General features: G+C 44.4%; 1 protein-coding gene across 7 annotated transcripts in view; it reads right to left on the bottom strand.

Moving 5' to 3' along the window:
* Positions 1-2,965: 2,965 nt before the first annotated feature.
* Positions 2,966-21,636, bottom strand: part of LOC124034273 (AP-1 complex subunit beta-1) — a 56,296-nt gene continuing 37,625 nt past the window's right edge. For all 7 annotated transcript variants that reach the window (XM_046347224.1, XM_046347226.1, XM_046347220.1 and 4 more), the window contains 4 exons: positions 18,486-18,570; positions 17,893-17,979; positions 15,205-15,359; positions 2,966-4,910 (listed from right to left, as the gene is read on the bottom strand). In XM_046347224.1, the coding sequence (XP_046203180.1) occupies positions 4,836-4,910; positions 15,205-15,359; positions 17,893-17,979; positions 18,486-18,570 (402 nt within the window). In that variant the 3' untranslated portion in view covers positions 2,966-4,835. The remainder of the gene's footprint in view (positions 4,911-15,204; positions 15,360-17,892; positions 17,980-18,485; positions 18,571-21,636) is intronic.

Below are 21,636 nucleotides of genomic sequence, written 5' to 3'. Positions count from 1 at the left end.
TGCAGCTAGCCTGGATGACGCGACTCATGTGGTACACAGTGAAGTTTGGTGCCAGCCAGACAATTAAGGGCGCTGCATGGTCAATCTGCCATCTCCATTAGCTTTGCAGCATTTATGGTGATATGCAACTCATACTTCTTTGCATTGCAGAGCAGCACAGAGCTGTTGAGGGAGAATTTGTTGTCCTGGCACCACACTGCCAGGTCTCTGACCTCCTCTATGTAGGTTGTCTCATCGTAATTGGTGCTCAGGCCCACCACCTTCATGTCCCCTGCAAACATAATGACGGTGTTGGAGTTGTGTGTGGCCACACAGTCTGCATGAACAGGGAGGACAAGAGGGGAATAAGCATGCACCCCTGAGGGGCCCCAAGATTAAGGTTAACGTGGCAGATGTGGTGTTGCCTACCCTCATCACCTGGGGGCGGCCCGACAGGAAGTCCAGGATCCAGATGCATAGGGATGTGCTTAATCCCAGTGTCCTTAGTGATGAGCTTGGATGGCACGATGGTGTTGAACGCTGAGCTACAGATGTGAGTGCTACAAGACGGTAGTCATTTAGACAGGTTACCTTGGCATTCTTGGGCACAGGGACTATGGTGCCCAGCTAGCACAGTGGATTCCTGCAGAGTCGGGACACTCGACTGAGAGTCAGACTCGGCCGACGTCATGTGGCCCGAGTGTGGGACGCTTTCAGCAGTATTACTTATGGCTAGGATGTGGGGATTGAGCTCGGGCCAATTCCAGTGTCAGTTATCTGGCCCAAATGTATTATTTGGGGCTCGGGCTGATTGGGGCTACTCTCTGGCAGATGATTACACGGGCTGCTTAATATAATTAACATTTCATTATCTATTTTTCTATATTTTCACATTGTATGTGATAAAAAAAACGATAATGTCCACAGCCAGCTGCAGTGTGGAGAGAAAGACTGAAACTGATCAGCACTGACTCCGGATCCGCTCGTAATTATCACTCCAGGCCCAGCTGCACTGCTCTGATAACACAGCATCGCTGGCCAGCTCCTTGTGCGAGACATTACAGCCTGATCAATATCATACACACTGGTAGTGGCAAAGTATATTTGCAAGGGTCCAATAATTATAATTATGGTAATAACACTTCAGTGTCAACAATATGAAGATAGTTTCTGTGAGTGGTAAAGAACTACACCTCAATACCAAATAACAAATCCTGAAAATTTTCAGAGAAGACATTATCATGCCATCCTTCACAGGCTGCTCAATGTAGTCGCCTAGACTGTGTGCGTGGTATGAGGAATATGAATGTATCGAAGTTTTTCAACCCAATGCTGGTAAGACTGAGCACTGCAAACAAGATTTGGGTTCCAGTCGACAAACCAACCATAGAATTGAGTGGTTTAGCTTATCCACCCTCCCCAGTCACTCTAGGCAGCTTATAGATTTAGTGGGTACAGCTCAGAGATGTGTTGGTCCCATGTTATATGAGCTGAAATAATAGATCCCAGAAATTTTACAATACGCACCAAAAGTTGTTTTCTCTCAAATGTTGTGCACAAATTTGTTTACATCCTTGTTATTGAGCATTTCTACTCTGCCAATATAGTCCATCTACCTGACAGGTGTGGCATATCAAGAAGCATGACAGCATGATCATTACACAGGTGCACCTTGTGCTGGGGACAATAAAAGGTCACTAAAATGTGCAGTTTTGTCGCACAACACAATGCCACAGATACCTCAAGTTGAGGGAGCGTGCAATTGGCATGTTGACTGCAGCAATGTCCACCAGAGCATATAATGTTAATTTCCCTACCATAAGCCACTTCCAACATCATTTTGGAGATATAGGCAGTAGGTCCAACTGGCCTCACTACCGCAGACCACGTGAATGGTGTCATGTGGACGAGCGGTTTACTGATGTCAACAGTGTCCCATGGTGGCTTTGGGGTTATGGAATGGTCAGGCATAAGCTACAGACAACGAACACAATTGAATTTTATCGATGGCAACTTGAATGCCCAGAGATAACGTGATGAGATCCTGAGGCCCATTGGCGTGCCATTCATCTGCCACCATCACCTCATGTTTCAGCATGATAATGCACGGCCCCACGTCGCAAGGATCTGTACACAATTCCTGGAAGCTGAAAATGTCCCAGTTCTTCCATGGCCTGTATACTCACCAGACATGTCACCCATTGACAATGTTTGGGATGCTCTGGATCGACGTGTACAACAGTGTGTTCCAGTTCCCGCCAATATCCAGCAACTCTGCACAACCATTGAAGAGGAGTGGGACAACATTCCACAGGCCACAATCAACAGCCTGATCAACTTCATGCGAAGGAGATGTCACACTGCATGAAGCAAATGGTGGTCACATCAGATACTGGTTTTCTGATCCACGCTCCTACTTAAAAGCATTTGTGACCAACAGATGCATATCTGTATTCCTAGACATGTGAAATCCATAGATTAGGGACTAATGAATTTATTTCAATTGACTGATTTCCTTCTATGAACAGTAACTCAGTAAAATTGTTGAAATTGTTGCATTTCACTTCAAACCCTGACCATCTTGAAGCTCCCAGTCCGTCATGGGGAGAAATAAAGCAGAAGTCCAGATAGGGCGTCACTCGGGACTCATGGATGAGAGAAGAGGGAGCATCGGTTTAGTATGCAAAACTGTTCTTTTGAAGGGTGACCAACGATGCTGTAAAAATAGAGTGCTTACTCAACCAAGTGTGGACAGTCCTGTACCTTTCGAAGGTCACGGTAAAATGCCTATAATGCACATGAACCCAATTATGCTGGACCCATGTACATAAAATTCAATACAAGAACAACTTGTTTATCTTCCCCTTTAAGACTTAAATCTGTCCTATACTGCCAGTCCAAGCACTGTCTGCATAGGTGCCAAAATGTGGAAGAGTTGCTCATCATAGTGTAAATTCCACTAGTACAATACTAACCACTGTTGTGATCGGTTTAGTCCTCTTTATTACTTCATTCTTACAATATAATACATCCTACGTACATTCTTGATGGATGACTCAAGTGAATTCAGAAAAGATCGCACTTGAAGCATTTGTGAATAGATCTGATTTTTAATAGTTGTTTCAAAGGATGTAGTCAGTCAAAAAAACATTGATTTCGCCTTCAGCTATTTTACAGCTTATCACACACACACACACACACACAGAGAGAGAGAGACACACACAGAGAGAGAGACACACACACAGAGACACACAAAGACAGATGTAAATCCACTAATCTCCATGCAGTAAAATAGTGAGTTTCCTCTTTGGAGCTGGTCCAGAGAGTTCAAAAGTTTAAATATCCAATTATTTCCCCAAAGAGACACTAGGTAAAAACAAGAATGGTGAAGTTGAGTTGTTCTGATTTTCTTCATACAAAAGACTTCATGATGTGTGTTACCTATACAGTTAGTTTCCTATACATGTAAAGTACAGAACATACAGGTGGGTTGAAGCCACTTTGACAGGTGGCAGAGATACTTGACCAGCTAAGAGGGGAGAAGGCAACAAAGTGGCAGAGTCCATGAAACACTGACAGAGCACAAAGCAGAAACGTCCCCAAACCTCTGTGGCCCTCGCTAGCCTGCCCAGAGTTAAACATCTAATCACACTACAAACAAAGCCAGGAATAGATAATGGAATGAGGAGAGGAAAGGTGCAAGGCATTTGGGAGAGACTGGTATTTTATATAGTAGTGGTGATTATACATTACTCCAACCCTCCAACCGTAAATAACAAATAGCACACATGCACCCCAACACACAAATACATGCACACACATGGAGGGGTGGGGGGGGGGGGGGGGGGTAGTTGGAGGGCAAGAAACAGCAGAGGTTCTGTACAAAAAACAAACAAACAATGGGCACACCAATGACTTGAGCCAACAACAAACGAAACTCACATGGACCATTGTGTATTTTACTAGCTGGGACATCAAATTAATTTGAAAACAAAAAAAGGAGGACCGTGTCTGAGATCATGTGTGTGGAGACATTGAGAGGAAGTTGTGAGGTGACAGAACAGCAACACAGCAGGTGTTTCACAGCCCAGAGATGTGGAAAAACAGTCTGTACTGTCACATTTTAATGTGAAGCACTGAGGTATGCTGACAGCGGAGATTGAACTGCTAATTACACACACACACTAAATATAGGTACTAATTTGCAGAGATAAGAGGTGAGATAATCATGAGAAGAGGCGGCATCGGGGGGAGATGAGGAGAAACAGTCACAACGAGCAAGAATCGCATCACAGCCTCCTCCTCTAACAGCACGGTCTGAACACATCGCCCAGGTGTCCCTCAGACTAGAGGCTCATGGGAGGTGGGTGGACTGGATCAGAGCAGCAGGGGTTGAACTGGGGTTAAGCCATCATATAAGGGAGATCTGACTGGGTGGCGATGTCTCATAGAAATCAGACTAGACTGGGTGTGTTAATGGGAAACACCCCCCCACATACAACCACAGGTGAAGGTGAAGTCAAAGGCCAGTCCCAACTATTGACGCGGGTCTATATGGGTCTATAGAAAAATCTTTGGGATCATGTGGGCCAGAGACCTCAGCAGTTTTAAAAATGGACATAGTTTGAATCAGATAAGGACTTATAGAGTGGAGGAGGGTAAATGCTTGGTTGACAGACAGGGAACAAACAGAAACCAGGGTCCCCAGGGAGGGCACACAGACAGCAGGGTTGGAGATTCTACAAAGAAAGGGCCTTTCAGAAGCCTGTAGGTCGGGGGTGGGGGGTGGTGGGGCCAGGAACGCCCTCCAGTCCCCATGCCTCAGGATTCTCCCCTACTTCAGCCCTGTCAGGGGTTCAGTTCTTCAGCACTGCCTCGTAGCACTGGAACACACACTGGGACACCTCTGGAGCTCTGCACTTCAGAGAGATCTGAGGAGAGAAGAGACAGTTACCACATGGTCTGGCTGGTCAAGGACATGCTAGTCTGTTTCTGTCAGCCAGGTGTAACGTGTTGAGAGGACCTCTAGGCGATAAGACTAGTTCAGCTATTCATCCAAAGCAAACACTTTGACATGCCAGAGAACACACAGGTAGAAACGATTCATTTTCTTTTAGACAGACAGAAAAGCAAGGCACAGTCAACAATATACATTTTCTATCTAATAACAAAACCAACAAAACCAGCTAATCATCATCATCATCCTGGTGGAGCAACTGCTGCCCTCGTCTTTCTCAGGAGTCAAGTGCTTTGAGAGATCAACTATAGTCGAGTGAAATAAAACAGAATCACTTTTACTGGTCATTACGCGACAGAACAGCCTTTTAACAGCGAGAGCCGTTTCAGGGATGATGAATGCTGTATAGACGGGATAAAGGCCAATGCGCCTGGCCACTCGTTCATACCTTCAAGAAAAGCTCCTTATGCTAGTCTAGTCAGCTAGTCCATTGCAACTGTAATGGCTGGAGTTTAAGCACTGTCTGTTTAACAAGCACTGTAATTGTTTCAGCAGCTTCACCTACTCATGTGTGAAGAGAAGAAGAAAGGGTGAATAACTTACTCCCCCGATTTTAGTTCGAGCCATTTCATTTCATTTGCTGGGGAGAATTCATTAGCATTATAAATGCTGCCTTTTATGCCATTTTATCAGCTTGCGGAGAGGAGAAATAAATAACTGGCCCCCAGAAATAAATAACTGGCCCCCCATTCCCTCTCAAGCCCCCATTCCCTCTCAAGCCCCCATTCCCTCTCAAGCCCCCATTCCCTCTCAAGCCCCCATTCCCTCTCAAGCCCCCCATTCCCTCTCAAGCCCCCATTCCCTCTCAAGCCCCCATTCCCTCTCAAGCCCCCATTCCCTCTCAAGCCCCCCATTCCCTCTCAAGCCCCCATTCCCTCTCAAGCCCCCCCCCATTCCCTCTCAAGCCCCCATTCCCTCTCAAGCCCCCATTCCCTCTCAAGCCCCCCATTCCCTCTCAAGCCCCCCCCCATTCCCTCTCAAGCCCCCCATTCCCTCTCAAGCCCCCATTCCCTCTCAAGCCCCCATTCCCTCTCAAGCCCCCATTCCCTCTCAACCGCCCTTCCCCCCCTCATTCCCTCTCAACCCCTCATTCCCTCTCATTCCCCTCATTCCCTCTCAACCCCTCATTCCCTCTCAACCCCTCATTCCCTCTCAACCCCTCATTCCCTCTCAACCCCTCATTCCCTCTCAACCCCTCATTCCCTCTCAACCCCTCATTCCCTCTCAACCCCTCATTCCCTTCAACCCCCCATTCCCTCTCACCCCTCACCCCTCATTCCCTCTCAACCCCTCATTCCCTCTCAACCCCTCATTCCCTCTCAACCCCTCATTCCCTCTCAACTCCTCATTCCCTCTCAACCCCCCCTTCCCCACTTTTCTCTTACCCCTTCTGCTTGTGATGTTTAGTGAGTCTGTTGCTGCAGGATCTAATACGGCTGTGGGAGGCGGTTTCCTTTTCATCAGAGCTCACACAGGAAAGCTAATATTCCCAGTGCAGTGTTTTAAAAGGGAGCACATGCTGGCAGTACTGTAGTCATGTGTTTGATGCAGTACTACTGCAGCTGTGTGTTTGAGGTGCCAGGGATTGTGTGTTGATCTAGAGAGTTCCGGTTGGCTCAGGCTTACCAGTTCTATTTACAGATATCAGTAAACTGGCCAGAGGCATTTGAAGTCCCATCAGACAGGGGCTCGGGCCTGGTCCTTCGCTGACCAATAGGACAGGAGATCACACTGATGCGCCATAGGCAATGGCAGTTTCACCAGCACTGTGTTGGTACATTCCATCTTGCTCAAAAGCTCTGATCAGTAAGGTTACATGGTGGACATTCTGCTTAAGGCTTTGGAAATGCTGCTGAATCATTTTCCTGTCTGAGTGAATATGAGAATTAGCGTTGGAGAATAGGGATTGGTAGAAACATGACAGGTGGGTAGTGGATGGGGAACGGTTGGAGGTGTGCAGGAGACGTAGGAAAACGTAAAGATGCCCAGATTGCTGCACCATATAAGGGGATGCGAGAGCGAGAAAGCATGAGAGAAGAAAGGAGAGATTAAAGATGGCACGGTCGTGATGGTGGCTGTGCCAGAGCAACATTCAGCATTCTCCCACATCACTGCAATTAGCCACTCTGCCATTGGTCATGCCATTGCCATGGGGACAGGAGGAGAGGGTCTTCTGCTCCACTTCAAAAGGTAGTGCTAAGTACCTGGGTATCATGGGACAACTGGGACCAATTAGATAGGGTGCTGGAGGGGCCTTGGGCTGAGCAACATTAGGTTAGAGGAGACCAAGTTAGTATAGAGTTAAGGTCATTATCACCATAATGATTGATCCCTGGCATAGCTCTTAGCTTTACTGCCTTTCTAAAGGAATCTGTGGAGTCTTCCCACAGGCTGAGTAAAATCCAAAAAGTGTTCTTTTCACAGGCTAAAAATAGCCGCTCAACACAAGGGTGCGTCAGGTTGATATTCACATGTCGTACGGAGCGTGCATCAAATCCATGCAGCAGCACAGGGAGGAGAGAGAGCATGCATGCCGCACACAGGCAGATGTGGCATCTTTAGTGTTGGATACAGAGCTTTTGATGGTGACCATCTGTAGGGAGGAAGAGAGTCTAATGGACCCCAGCCCAGCGGACAGAGACAGACCAGAGGAAAGACACAGACAGACAGGAGGCAACTGACAGGAAGAGGGTGAATCCACAGTTTCTTTCGTGTCACACTCAGCCTGAACTAAACCAATCACCAGAGACAGAAAAACACAACAAAAATGATAACAGACCAAAACAAAGTCAGGGATTGATCAAACACCTCACTTGAGTCATTTCATGTCTGACTGAAAAGCCTTATATCTCATGAAAGAAAATACCAAAATAGCCAAGACAAGCTGAATCCCCAATAATGAACAGTGGAGGATTTCAATTTAAAAGGCTACATCTGAAACAGATAGACTAAGACAGATTGAATGACAAATGAGGTGATCTGGACTGTGGGAAACAAAAAAAGGACAGTAAATGCTTTTCTCCTCATGAATAAAAACATGAGACTGAGGGTCACATCAAGGTCACGGTTATGGACTAGTCAGGCACAATAATCTGGGCTACAGCTATTAAAACAAGTGAGCAGACAACAGTATACTGACACACATGCTTCACACACACACACACACACACACACACACACACACACACACACACACACACACACACACACACACACACACACACACACACACACACACACACACACACACACACACACACACACACTCCTCAGGAGAAAGACTGAGCAGAGAGACTTAATGAAGAACAGAGATGGTAATGAATCACCAACCAGAAACACACTCATACATGCTCCTGTCACTCTGCTATCAATCATTATCACACTTCACCCTTCTTCATGAGTTCATGTCTTAACCCCCTTAACTCAGGCTCAACTCACATGTTCGCACATCTTTCATTCTACTCTACCTTTTCCCATTCATTGTTATTAATACACCCTGTTGATCGTTTCCTTTTCTCATCCCCATCAATCTTTCCCCTCCCTCTCTGCCATCACTAAAGTTATTCTTATTCACTCCCAGTGTTCAGGAGTAGTGAACTGCATATATGCCCAAGGGAGACCCGTATGGAAAAGTAGGAAAATGTATGCTCTGGATAGAAGCGACTGCTAAATTACTCAAATGTAAATGTAACTACAGTCGTGGCCAAAGGTTTTGAGAATGACACAAATATTAATTTCCACAAAGTTTGCTGCTTCAGTGTGTTTAGATATTTTTGTCAGATGTTACTATGGAATACTGAAGTATAATTACAAGCATTTCATAAGTGTCAAAGGCTTTTATTGACAATTTACATGAAGTTGATGCAAAGAGTCAATATTTGCAGTGTTGACCCTTCTTTTTCAAGACCTCTGCAATCCGCCCTGGCATGCTGTCAATTAACTTCTGGGCCACATCCTGACTGATGGCAGCCCATTCTTGCTTGGAGTTTGTGGGGTTTTGTTTGTCCACCAGCCTCTTGAGGATTGACCACAAGCTCTCAATGGGATTAAGGTCTGGGGAGTTTCCCGGCCATGGACCCAAAATCAGTGACGACAATTTAGCAATTTTGTTGCTAGATTAAGCAACTTTTCAGACTACCCTGGCAACTTTTTTTCTCTAAACAGCACCTAGCAACAAATTTAGCTACTTTTAAAAATGTGTTTGGAACTTTTAGAAACTTTAAAAAGTGACGCTAAAATGCAAGCATTTAAACTCTAAATGACACAAAAACATTTTTTTTTCTGTCACAACACAAATGCCGGGCTTCAAAAGTGCATTGACGTGAGCAGCAGGAGCTCAGCTCGTGCACAGGCATCATATTTTTTGCCCAGCTGGCCAGTCAATTTGAGTAATGTTATTGTGTATTCTACATAATGACGCAGTTTTATGTTATCATGCAATGACATCACAACGTCATTTAGCAACAAACCAACCTGCCTCTAGCAACTTAACTTGAAAATTAGTTGGCAACACTGCCCAAAATAGCGATGTTTTGTTTTATAACTTTTGCCTTATGGCAAGGTGCTCCATCATGCTGGAAAAGGCATTGTTCGTCACCAAACTGTTCCTTGATGGTTGGGAGAAGATGCTCTCAAAGGATGTGTTGGTACCATTCTTTATTCATGGCTGTGTTCTTAGGTCAAAATTGTGAGTGAGGCCACTCCCTTGGCTGAGAAGCAACCCCACACATGAATGGTCTCAGGATGCTTTACTGTTGGCATGACACAGGACTTATGGTAGCGTTCACCTTGTCTTCTCAGGACAAGCTTTTTTCCGGATGCCCCAAACAATCGGGAAGGGGATTCAGAGAAAATGACTTTACACCAGTCCAATCCCTGTACAAGTTGCTTCTTTGCTGCCCTTCTGGACACCAGGCAATCCTCCAAAAGTCTGTATCACTGTGCATGCAAATGCACTCACACCTGCCTGCTGCCATTCCTGAGCAAGCTCTGTACTGGTGGTGCCCCGATCCCACAGCTGAATCAACTTTAGGAGACGGTCCTGGCACTTGCTGGACTTTCTTGGGCGCCCTGGAGCCTTCTTCACAAATTGAAACGCTCTACTTGAAGTTCTTGATGAGAAGATAAATGGTTGATTTAGATGCAATCTTACTGGCAGCAATATCCTTGCCTGTGAAGCCCTTTTTGTGCAAAGCAATGCTGACGGCACGTGTTTCATTGCAGGTAACCATGGTTGACAGAGGAAGAACAATGATTCCAAGCACCACCCTCCTATTGAAGCGTCCAGTCTGTTATTCGAACTCAAATCAGCCATGTCCTCGTCAACACTCATACCTATGTTAACGAGAGAGTCACTGACATGATGTGAGCTGGTCCTTTTGTGGCAGGGCTGAAATGCAGTGGAAATGTTTTTGGGGGATTCAGTTCATTTGCATGGCAAAGAGGGACTTTGCAATTAATTGCAATTCATCTGATCACTCGTCATAACATTCTGGAGTATATGCAAATTGCCATCATACAAACTGAGGCAGCAGACTTAGTGAAAATGTATATTTGTGTCATTCTCAAAACCTTTGGCCACGACTGTACATTTTGCAGCAGCTTGGTAGTAGTTTAACTAAATTCTAATCTAGGTAGTGTTTTCAGTAGTTCATTACTTTTCTGCCATGTAGTAGTGTAGCTAAGTACTAGAACTACACACTACTTTATTTGCACAGACAAAAATAAAATATGAGTGACGTATGAAATAATTCCTTTCTTGTTTAGCATCAGACCTGCCTGATTCTAACTTGAAACACAGTTTGTGAGTAAATTACACATTCTGTTAACATCTGACTCCTGTGTGATCTGTTCTTGCAATTTGTAGTCTATGACATTTCAGATTAAGATATGATACATTTTCATGTACACTACCGTTCAAAAGTTTGGGGTCACTTAGAAATGTTTTTGAAAGAAAAGCAAATTTTTGTCCATTAAAATAACATCAAATTGATCAGAAATATAGGGTTAATGTTGTAAATGACTGTAGCTGGAAACGGCTACAAATATGATTTAATGGAATAGCCGTACAGAGGTCCATTATCAGCAACCATCCAAAGTGCACGTTGTGTTAGCTAATCCATCATTGTCTTTTTTATTCTATTTTTTTAATTTTACCCCCTTTTCGTGGTATCCAATTGTTTTCAGTAGTTACTGTCTTGTCTCATCGCTACAACTCCCATACGGGCTCGGGAGAGACGAAGGTTGAAAGTCATGCGTCCTCCGATACACAGCCCAACACAGCGCCATCCAACCCGGAAGCCACCAATGTGTCGTGCACCTGGCAACCTTGGTTAGCGCGCACTGCGCCCGGCCCGCCACAGGAGTCGCTGGTGCACAATGAGACTTCCCTACCGGCCAAACCCTCCCTAGCACCCGGGCGGGGAGCACCCTAGCACAATTGTGCGTCTCCCCACGGACCTCCCGGTCGCGGCCGGTTACGGCTCAGACTGGGCGCGAACCCAGAGTCTCTGGTGGCACAGCTGGCGCTGCAGCTGGCACCCTTAACCACTGCGTCCCCCGGGAGGCCCCAGTTTATCATTATCAAAGGCTTTATCAATTATGTTAGCACAGCTGAAAACTGTTGTCCTAGTTAAATAAGCAATAAAACTGGCCTTCTATAGACTAGTTGAGTATCTGGAGCATCAGCATTTGTGGGTTCGATTACAGGCTCAAAATGGCCAGAAACAAAGACCTTCCTTCAGAAACTCAATCTATTCTTGTTCTGAGAAATTATGGCTATTCCATGCGAGAAATTGTCAAGAAACTGAAGATAATAATAATAAATAAATAAATAAATAAATAATAATAATAATAAGATCTCATACAATGCTGGGAACTACTCCATTCAAAGAACAGCGCAAACTGTCTCTAACCAAAATAGAAAGAGTGGGAGGCCCCGTGCACAAGTTAGCAAGAGGACAAGTACATTTGTGTCTAGTTTGAGAAACAGACGCCTCATAAGTCCTCAACTGGCAGCTTCATCAAATAGTTCCCACAAAACCAGTCTCAACGTCAACAGTTGAGGCGACTCCGGGATGCTGGCCTTCTAGGAAGAGTTGCAAAGAAAAAGCCATAACTCAGACTGGCCAATAAAAATAAAATATTAAGATGGGCAAAAGAACACAGAACCTGCACAGAGGAAGATCGTTAAAAAAATGTTATGGACAGACAAACTTAAGTTTGAGGTGTTCAGATCACAAAGAACATTCGTGAGATGCAGAAAAAAATGAAGATGCTGGAGGAGTGCTTGATGCCATCTGTCAAGCATGGTGGAGGCAAAGTGGGAGATTTGTACAGGGTAAAAGGGATCTTGAAGAAGGAAGGCTATCATTCCATTCTGCAACGCCATGCCATACCCTGTGGACAGCGCTTAATTGGAGGCAATTTCCTCCTGTAACAGGACAATGACACAAAGCACAGCAACAAACCTTCACTCTGCAGACAGTCACTGAATCTGAGGTGCTAAAGGAGCTCCTAAAACTTGACCCCAAAAAAATCATCTGGGTCTTTCTTCTTTAAGGTTGCTGCCCCTATCATTGCCAAGCCTATCTCCGATCTTTTTAACCTGTCTCTCATTTCTGGGGAGGCAGCCACGCATCGTCCTTTATTTACAGGGGGAGATCAAGCTGATCCTAACTGTTATAGGCCTATTTCTATTTCGCAAAAGTGTTGGAAAAACTGGCTTTCTTCATGTCTATCGTATTCTCTCTGGTGGGCAATCTGGATTCCGCTCAGGTTATGGATGTGTCACTGCAACCTTAAAGGTCCTCATTGTGTCACCATTGCCCTTGATTTTAAGCAATGTTGTGCTGCTATTTTTATTGACTTAGGCAAAGCTTTCGATACGGTAGACCATTTCATTCTTGTGGGCCGGGCTAAGGAGTATTGGTGTATCCGAGGGGTCATTGGCCTGGTTTGCTAACTACCTCTCTCAAAGAGTAGTGTATAAAGTCAGAAAATCTGCTGTCTCAGCCACTGCCTGTCATCAAGGGAGTACCCTAAAGATCAATCCTAGGCCACACGCTCTTCTCAATTTACATTAACAACATAGCTCAGGCAGTAGAAAGCTCTCTCATCCATTTATATGCAGATGATAGTCTTATACTCGGCTGGCCCCTCCAGCTGTGTTAAATGCTCTACAACAAAGCTTTCTTAATGTCCAACAGGTTTTCCCTGCCCTTAACCTTGTTCTGAACGCCTCCAAAACAAAGGTCATGTGGTTTGGTAAGAAGTAGGCCCTTCTCCCCACAGGTGTGATTACAACCTCTGAGGGTTTAGAGCTTGAGATAGTCACTTCATACAAGTTCTTTGGAGTATGGCTAGACAGTACACAGCCCTTTTCTCAGCACATATCAAAGTTGCAGGCTAAAGTTACATTAGACTTGGTTTCCTCTATCGTAATCCCTCCTCTTTCACACCAGCTGCCAAACTAACCCTGATTCAGATGACCCATGCTAGATCACAGAGACGTCATTTATAGATCGGCAGGTAAGGGTGCTCTCAAGCGGCTAGATGTTCTTTACCATTCAGCTATCAGATTTCCCACCAATGCTCCTTATAGGACACATCACTGCACTCTATACTCCTCTGTAAACCGTCACAAGACCCACTGGGTGATGCTTATTTATAAAACACTCTTAGGCCTCACCCCCCCTATCTGAGATATCTACTGCAGATAACTCCTCCACCCGTTCTGCCAGACACATTCTATTAAAGGTCCCGAAAGCACACAGAGATGGGATGGCGTATTGCTGCAGAATGCTGTGGCAACCATTCTGGTTAAGTGTGCATTAAATTCTAAATAAATCAGACAGTGTCACCAGCAAAGCACCTCCACACCATAACACCTCCTCCATTCTTCACGGTGGGAAATACATATGCAGAGTTGGTCCGTTTACCCACAGCGTCTCACAAAGACACGGCGGTTGGAACCAAAAATCTCACATTTGGACTCCAGACCAAAGGATACATTTCCACCAGTCTAATGTCCATTGCGCGTGTTTCTTGGCCCAAACAAGTCTCTTCTTCTTATTGGTGTCATTTAGTAGTGGTTTCTTTGCAGCAACTCGACCATGAAGGCCTGATTCACACGGTCTCCTCTGAACAGTTGATGTTGAGATATGTCTGTTGCTTGAACTCTGAAGCATTTATTTGGGCTGCAATTTCTGAGGCTGGTAACTCCACTTGAACTTGTCCTCTGCAACTCTGGGTCTTCCATTCCTGTGGCAGTCCTCATGAGAGCCAGTTTCATCATAGCGCTTGATGGTTTTCCAGATTGACTGACCTTCATGTCTTAAAGTAACAGACTGTCATTTCTCTTTGGTTATTTGAGCTGTTCTTGCCATAATGTGGACTTGGTCTTCTACCAAATAGGGCTATCTTCTGTATACCCACCCCTACCTTGTCACAACACAACGGATTGGCTCAAACGCATTAAGGAAAGAAATTCCACAAATAAACTTTTAACAAGCCACACCTGTTAATTCAAATGGATTCCAGGTGACTACCTCATGAAGCTGGTTGAGAGAATGCCAAGAGTGTGCAAAGCTGTCATCAAGGCAAAGGGTGGCTATTGGAAGAATCTCAAACTTGAAATATATTTCGATTTGTTTAACACTTTTTGGTTACTACATGATTCCTTGGGATTTATTTCATAGTTTTGATGTCTTCACTATTATTCTACAATGTAGAAAATAGGAAAAAATAAAGAAAAACCATTGACTGAGTAGGTGCTCTAAAACCTTTGACCGGTAGTGTATGTTTTCATGGAAAACTAGAACATTTCTAAGCAACCCCAAACTTTTGAATGGTGGTGTAGTTAACTATCAATCAAATGTATTAATAAAGCCCTTCTTACATCAGCTGATATCTCAAAGTGCTGTACAGAAACCCAGCCTAAAACCCCAAACAGCAAGCAATGCAGGTGTAGAAGCACGGCGGCTAGGAAATACTCCCTAGGAAGAAACCTAGAGAGGAACCAGGCTATGAGGGGTGGCCAGTCCTCTTCTGGCTGTGCCGTTACTTTGAAAAAGTAGTTAAGTAAACTATACTATTCTTAAGGGTAGCTTTAGTAGCTTGGTAAACTACAACACTACCCACTCCTCTTTCATAGATTTCTCTTTCCATTAGTAATGTTGTTATCGGTCCCTCCTTGTCCCTGAACTCACCGTGTAGTTGGGGTTTCCAGCCTGCACCTTCAGCTCAGCCAGCACCCAGATGCCATTGGACAGTTTGATGGACATGTAAAGCATTTCCTGGCCCTCCACCGTGCGCTTGGCTATGGTGAAGATGTTACTGCCCTGCAGCTTGTTGCTGGCTGCCTCTGTTTAGGGGGACAAGAGAATAGCCATTAAAATCACAATGGTCACTTCTTCTCAAACTTGAAACACACGTTAACATTTTAAAACTCCCAGGCAAACAACAGTTCATCTCCATCTGCAGATGATGTGGAAACAGTGTTCTACAAGTGTTGATAATTAGCCTCAGAGTGTTCGGTAGGCTTGTGTTATAAGCAGTCAACTGTACCTGAGGGGGATCCTGAGATCCTCTACATGATGGCTCCATGTAGAGAGCTGAACCTGGACCTTAAGCCATACTACTGCTCAACTTTAAATGGGAAGGGGCTTGGGGACGGCATTGCAATCAGGACCATAATGAAAACCAGGCTGCTGTCATTAATCATCGGCTCTGGGAAGGCAGGTAGTAGACTAAAGTCTGGGTCCTTTCTCAGTTCATACTCTAAAAACTGTCCTAGCTCTATTTCTCTCAGAATTCACTCTTCCTGAAACACAATTCTCTTTTCATGGGCTGTGACTTCACTCATCTGCAGAGAGCAGTGATGAAACGCTGCCATAGTCTAAGCCCTTGCCTTTGCATTCAAAATTGTAACTACATTTTCAAACTACCTGCGTGGCAAAGATATACTCCTTAATTAACTTGCCCACGGTGCGTGTCGGTCTCACAGTCACGCTACGGTAACGTCTCAATCATACATTTTCACCTTAAAAAGGAAATTCAATCTATTCGGGGTAATATACTATGAGCCGTCATTTGTCACTTAGCTCAGACATGGCGGATTTCATGGTCGTGTAAAACCAGATTATCACATGTAAATAAGGCCAGCTGAATATATCCAGAAATACAGTGCTGTCAGAAAGTATTCACATCCCTCGATTTTCACACATTTTGCGGTTAGACAGAATTTAAAATGGATCAAAATTGAGATGTTGTGTCAGTGGCCAACACACACACACACACACACACACACACACACACACACACACACACAACCCCAAGATGTCAAAGTGGAATTATGCTTAGAACTTACAAATTCATTAAAAATGAAGGCAAGCCTAAATAAGTTCAGGAGTAAAAATGTGCTAAACAAGTCACATAATTAATTGCATGGACTCACTCTGTGTGCAATAAGTGTTTAACATATTTTTGAATGACTGACTACCTCATCTCTGTACCCCACACATACAGATAATTGTAAGGTCCCTCAGTCAAGCAGTGAATTTCAAACACAGATTCAACTACAAAGACCAGGGAGGTTTTCCAATGCCTCACGAAGAAGGGCACTTATAAGTAGATGGGTAAAAATAAAAATGCAGACATTGAATATCCCTTTGAGCATGATGATGTTATTAATTACACTTTGGATGGTGTATCAATACACCCAGTCACTACGAAAATACAGGTGTCATTCAACACAGTTGCCGGAGAGAAAGGAAACCGCTCAAGGATTTCACCATGAGGCCAACGGTGACTTTGAAACAGTTACGAAGTTTAATGGCTGTGACAGGAGAATACTGAAGCTAGATGAACAACATTGTCATTTAGGTTAGTATTGTGGAGGAACTATAGTTTAAAGTAGGAAGCCTGTATAGAATTAAAAAAGATTCCCAAAGCATGTATCCTGTTTGCAATAAGGCACTAAAGTAAAACTGCAAGAAATGTGGCAAAGACATTAACTTTATGTCCTGAACACAAAGCATTTGGGGCAAATACAACTCATCACATCAGAGTACCACTTAATATTTTCAAGTATGGTAGTGGCCGCATCATGTTATGGGTATGCTGGTCATCAGCAAGTACTGGGGAGTTTTTATTTTAGGATAATATAAACGGAATAGAGCTAAGCACAGGCAATATCTTAGAAGAAAACCTGGTTCAGTTGTCTTTCCAACAGACACTGGGAGACAAATTCACCTTTTCAGCAAAACAAAAACCTAAAATACAAAACCAAATACACTGGAGTTGCTTACCAAGACAACATTGAAATGTTCCTGAGTGGCCTAGTTAGTTTGGACTTATATTGGCTTGAAAATCTATGGCAAGACTTGAAAATGGCTGTCAAGAAATGATCAGCAACCAACATGACATTTCCTAAATGTATTTAAAAAAATATATATATATATTTTTTTTTAAATGGGCAAATATTGTACTATCCAGGTGTGCACAGCTCTTAGAGATTTACAGCTGTAATCGCTGCCAAAGATGATTCGAACATGTATTGACATGTATTGACTATATTTTTTGTAGCTCATTTTCAATACATTTGCAAAAATATCTAAAACATGTCTTCACTTTGTCATTATTGGGTATTGTGAATTGATGGGGGAGAACGTTTTGAAGTCAGGCTGTAACATAACACAATGTGGAATAAGTCAAGGGGTATGAATACTTTCTGAAGGCACTGTAGATAGAAACACGCACTGTCAGAGCTCCAGTCTGTTTCCACAGAGCAACATTTTAGGTTACATGCCAAGCTGTCTCAACACATAAAGCAGGTGGTGCACATTCTCCTCCTCTCTCCTTTCCTTTTATCCCTTCTGTGTCTCGGTCTGTCTCACCTGAGTTGAGATGACAGTCTTGGATCTGGAACTGAGACTCGTTGTCGTTAGGAATGTCTTTCCATGTGGCCAGGAACACCTGTCGCTCTGGGGAGAGATACAAAGAAGAATTAAGATGGTGGGAAGGAATGAGAAACAGAGGAAAAAAAGAAAGGCGGGAGAGAGAAATGAGGGAGACAGGACGAGAAAGCAAACAGAAATAAGAAACAAATGAACGGTAAACAGTTCGTTGTTGTGCTGAACATCGCCGGTCCTGCTGTGCTTTTAGGATCCGGCACATTAGCTCCCAGCCTCCAGCAGCGTTCCTACTGCTTGCCCCATCTGGAGACTCCACAGGGGGACAAACACCACATTCCCCCAGATTGAATCAACCAGAATAGGAACACAACAGGGGGAATTGGAACCAACGTCACAGATGTGTGATCTGAGAGCAAATGCATGGCTAGATAGTTACATGTTCAGAAAACACACACACAAAAGGCTTTCCTGAGATTGACGTAATAGTCAAGGGCTGGCGTCGGCCTGGTTTGAAGCTATGGAAAAGGAGACCGCAAAACCATGATTCACTGAGTAGTCTATTCAGGTACACTCACCCATCTTTCCATCTTCCACAAACAGCATGCTGATGGGGTATTGGCAGCTGAAGTAGAAGACGTCAATGTTGTTCTTCACAGCCACCTGTTAGAGTGATTACATGGGGGGGGGGGGGTAAGAGATGAAGGGGCAATCAATGACTCATTGTTTTCAAGTAGTCTGAAAGGATAAACACTGCAGGGCATGCGTGGGGTTGTTGAACAAGAGATGTTATTGTCTTGTGGATATGACACACACACACGATAGCATACGCTGCACTCCATATTCTACTACACAAGGAGATGCTCTCTCCCTCCCTTTCTCGATCTGTCAGGCCTGTTTAAGGCAACATCTCTTATTCCTCCCTCGGCATCATCCCTTCTGTCATCTCTGATAACTAGAGAATAAAGAACCATTGCTACAAATGATTTTATTTGTCCTTAGACCAGATGATGCTTAAAAAGGCAATTTGACTACATCGTCATTGAAACCTAACATAGAATGCATCCCAAATGGCACCTTATTCCCTTTATAGTGCAATAACATTGACCAGGGCCCATCGAGGGAATAGGGCGCGATTTGGGACGCAGACACAGTATACTCTAAGAACTTTGTGGAGCGGTCACCGTATCGATCGGACTGCTCTATAGAAGAGTGATGAGGACAAGGAGGTTGAGTTAAGCCTGCGGGGTGGAGGGGGGTGACAAGAGAAATTCTCTGAATAATTTATGAGGGAATATTGGTGCTCTGTTGACGCAGTGCCTGCCTGCCTGCCAGGCTGTCTGTACTGCAGTGGGGGTACACTGTATCCCTACATCTCTCTCTAACCTTCACACAACTTCTGGATCATAAAAGTACATTGACTAATGGAAACGCATCACTGCTGCTAAACTATGTGTTTGTAGCCTACAGTACCATCATACAGGTCTTGGGCCTGTATGGAACAAATAGTTAAGCAGTGATGAGTCCAGCATTTCCATCAGGTAAAGTGAGAAAGTGACTGTTGGCTAAATAACTGTCAGAAGTAGTGTAAAGTTCTTAAGTGAAAAATACTTTAAAGTACTACTTAAGGGTGTCTGTACTTTACTTTACATTTCCCCTGACCCCCAGAAGTACTCGTTACCTTTTGATTGCTTAGCAGGACAGGATAATGGTTCAATCCACGCACTTATCAAGAGAACATCCCTGGTCCTCCCTACTGCCTCTGATCTGGTGGACTCACTAAACAGAGAACATCCCTGGTCATACCTACTGCCTCTGATCTGGTGGACTCGAATGCTTTGAATTATGCCGTCTGGTTTGCTAAATAGAGGCTAAATAATTACAATTTAGCATTAACACTGGAGTGATAGATGTGCAGATGATGATGTGCAAGTAGAGACACTGGGTGCAAAAGAGCAAGAGGGTAAGTAATATGGGGATGAGGTGGTTGGGTGTGTTATTTACAGATTGACTGTTGATGCTTAAAGTTAGAGGGAGATAAGACTCCAGCTTCAGTGATTTTTGCAATTCGTTCCAGTCATTGGCAGCAGAGAACTGGAAGGAAGAGGCCAAATGAAGTGTTGGCTTTGGGGATGACCAGTGAAATATACCTGCTGGAGCGCGTGCTATGGGTGGGTGTTGCTATAGACAACACAAATATGTAGTGAGGGCCAGCCAACGAGAGCATACAGGTCGCAGTGGTGGGTAGTATATGGGGCTTTGGTGACAAAACGGATGGCACTGTGATAGACATCAATTTGCTGAGTATAGTGTTGGAGGCTATTTTGTAAATGACATCGCCAAAGTCAAGGATCGGTAGGATAGTCAGTTTTAAGAGGGTGTGTTTGGCAGCATGAGTGAAGGATGCTTTGTTGTGAAATAGGAAGCCGATTCTAGATTTATTTTTGGATTGGAGATGCTTAATGTGAGCCTGGAAGGAGAGTTTACAGTCTAACCAGACACCTAGGTATTTGAAGTTGCCCACATATTCTAGGTTAGAACCATCCAGAGTAGTGATGCTAGACGGGCGGGCGGGTAGCAATCTGTCAAAAAGCATGCATTTAGTTTCACTTGCATTTAAGAGCAGTTGAAAGCCACGGAAGCTCGTTTGGAGGTTTGTTAGCACAGTGTCCAAAGAAGGGCCAGAAGTATACAGAATGGTGTCATCTGTGTAGAGGTGGATCAGAGAGGGTCACCAGCAGCAAGAGCGACATCATTGATATATACAGAGAAAAGAGTCGGCCTGAGAATTGAACCCCGTGGCAGCCCCATAGAGACTGGCAGAGGCCTGGACAACAGGCCCTCTGATTTGACACACGGAACTATCTGAGAAGTAGTTGGTGAACCAGGCGAGGCAGTCATTTGAAAAGGCAAGGCTATTGAGTCTGCCGATAACAATGCAGTGATTGACAGAGTCGAAAGCCTTGGCCAGGTTGATGAAGACAGGTGCACAGTATTGTCTTTTATCGATTGCGGTTATATCGTTTAGGACCGTGAGCCTGGCTGAGATGCACCCATGACCAGCTCGGAAACCAGAGTGCATAGTGGAGAAAGTACGGTGGGATTCAAAATTGTCAGTGATCTGTTTGTTAACTTGGCTTTCAAAGATTTTAGAAAAGGCAGGGCGACAAAGGGCAGGATGGATATAGATCTATAACAGTTAGGGTCTAGAGTGTCTCCCCCTTTGAAGAGGGGGATGACCGCGGCAGCTTTCCAATCTTTGGGATTTCAGACAATACGAGAGAGAGGATGGATAGGCTAGTAAATAGGAGTTGCAACAATTTCGGCAAATCATTTTAGAAAGAGAGGGTCCAGATTGTCTAGCCCAGCTGATTTGTAGGGATCCAGATTTTGCAGCCCTTTCAGAACGTCAGCTGTCTGGATTTGGGTGAAGGAGAGGTGGGGGGGTGGGTAAGTTGCTGCAGGGGGTGCTGAAATGTTGGCCGGGGTAGGGGAAGCCAGGTGGAAAGCATGGCCAGCCGTAGAAAAATGCTTATTTAAATAGATTATTGTAGATTTATTGGTGGTGAGTGTTTCCTACCCTCAGTGCAGTGGGCAGCTGGGAGGAGGTGCTCTTATTCTCCATGGACAATGTCCCAAAATGTTTTGGAATTAGTGCTACAGGAAGCACATTTCTTTTTGAAAAAGCTAGCCTTAGCTTTCCTAACTGACTGAGTATATTGGTTCCTG

This window comes from Oncorhynchus gorbuscha, linkage group LG04 (assembly GCF_021184085.1).
Source record: "Oncorhynchus gorbuscha isolate QuinsamMale2020 ecotype Even-year linkage group LG04, OgorEven_v1.0, whole genome shotgun sequence".
Classification (NCBI taxonomy): Eukaryota; Metazoa; Chordata; class Actinopteri; order Salmoniformes; family Salmonidae; genus Oncorhynchus; species Oncorhynchus gorbuscha.
This window is presented reverse-complemented; position numbering and strand designations above follow the sequence as displayed.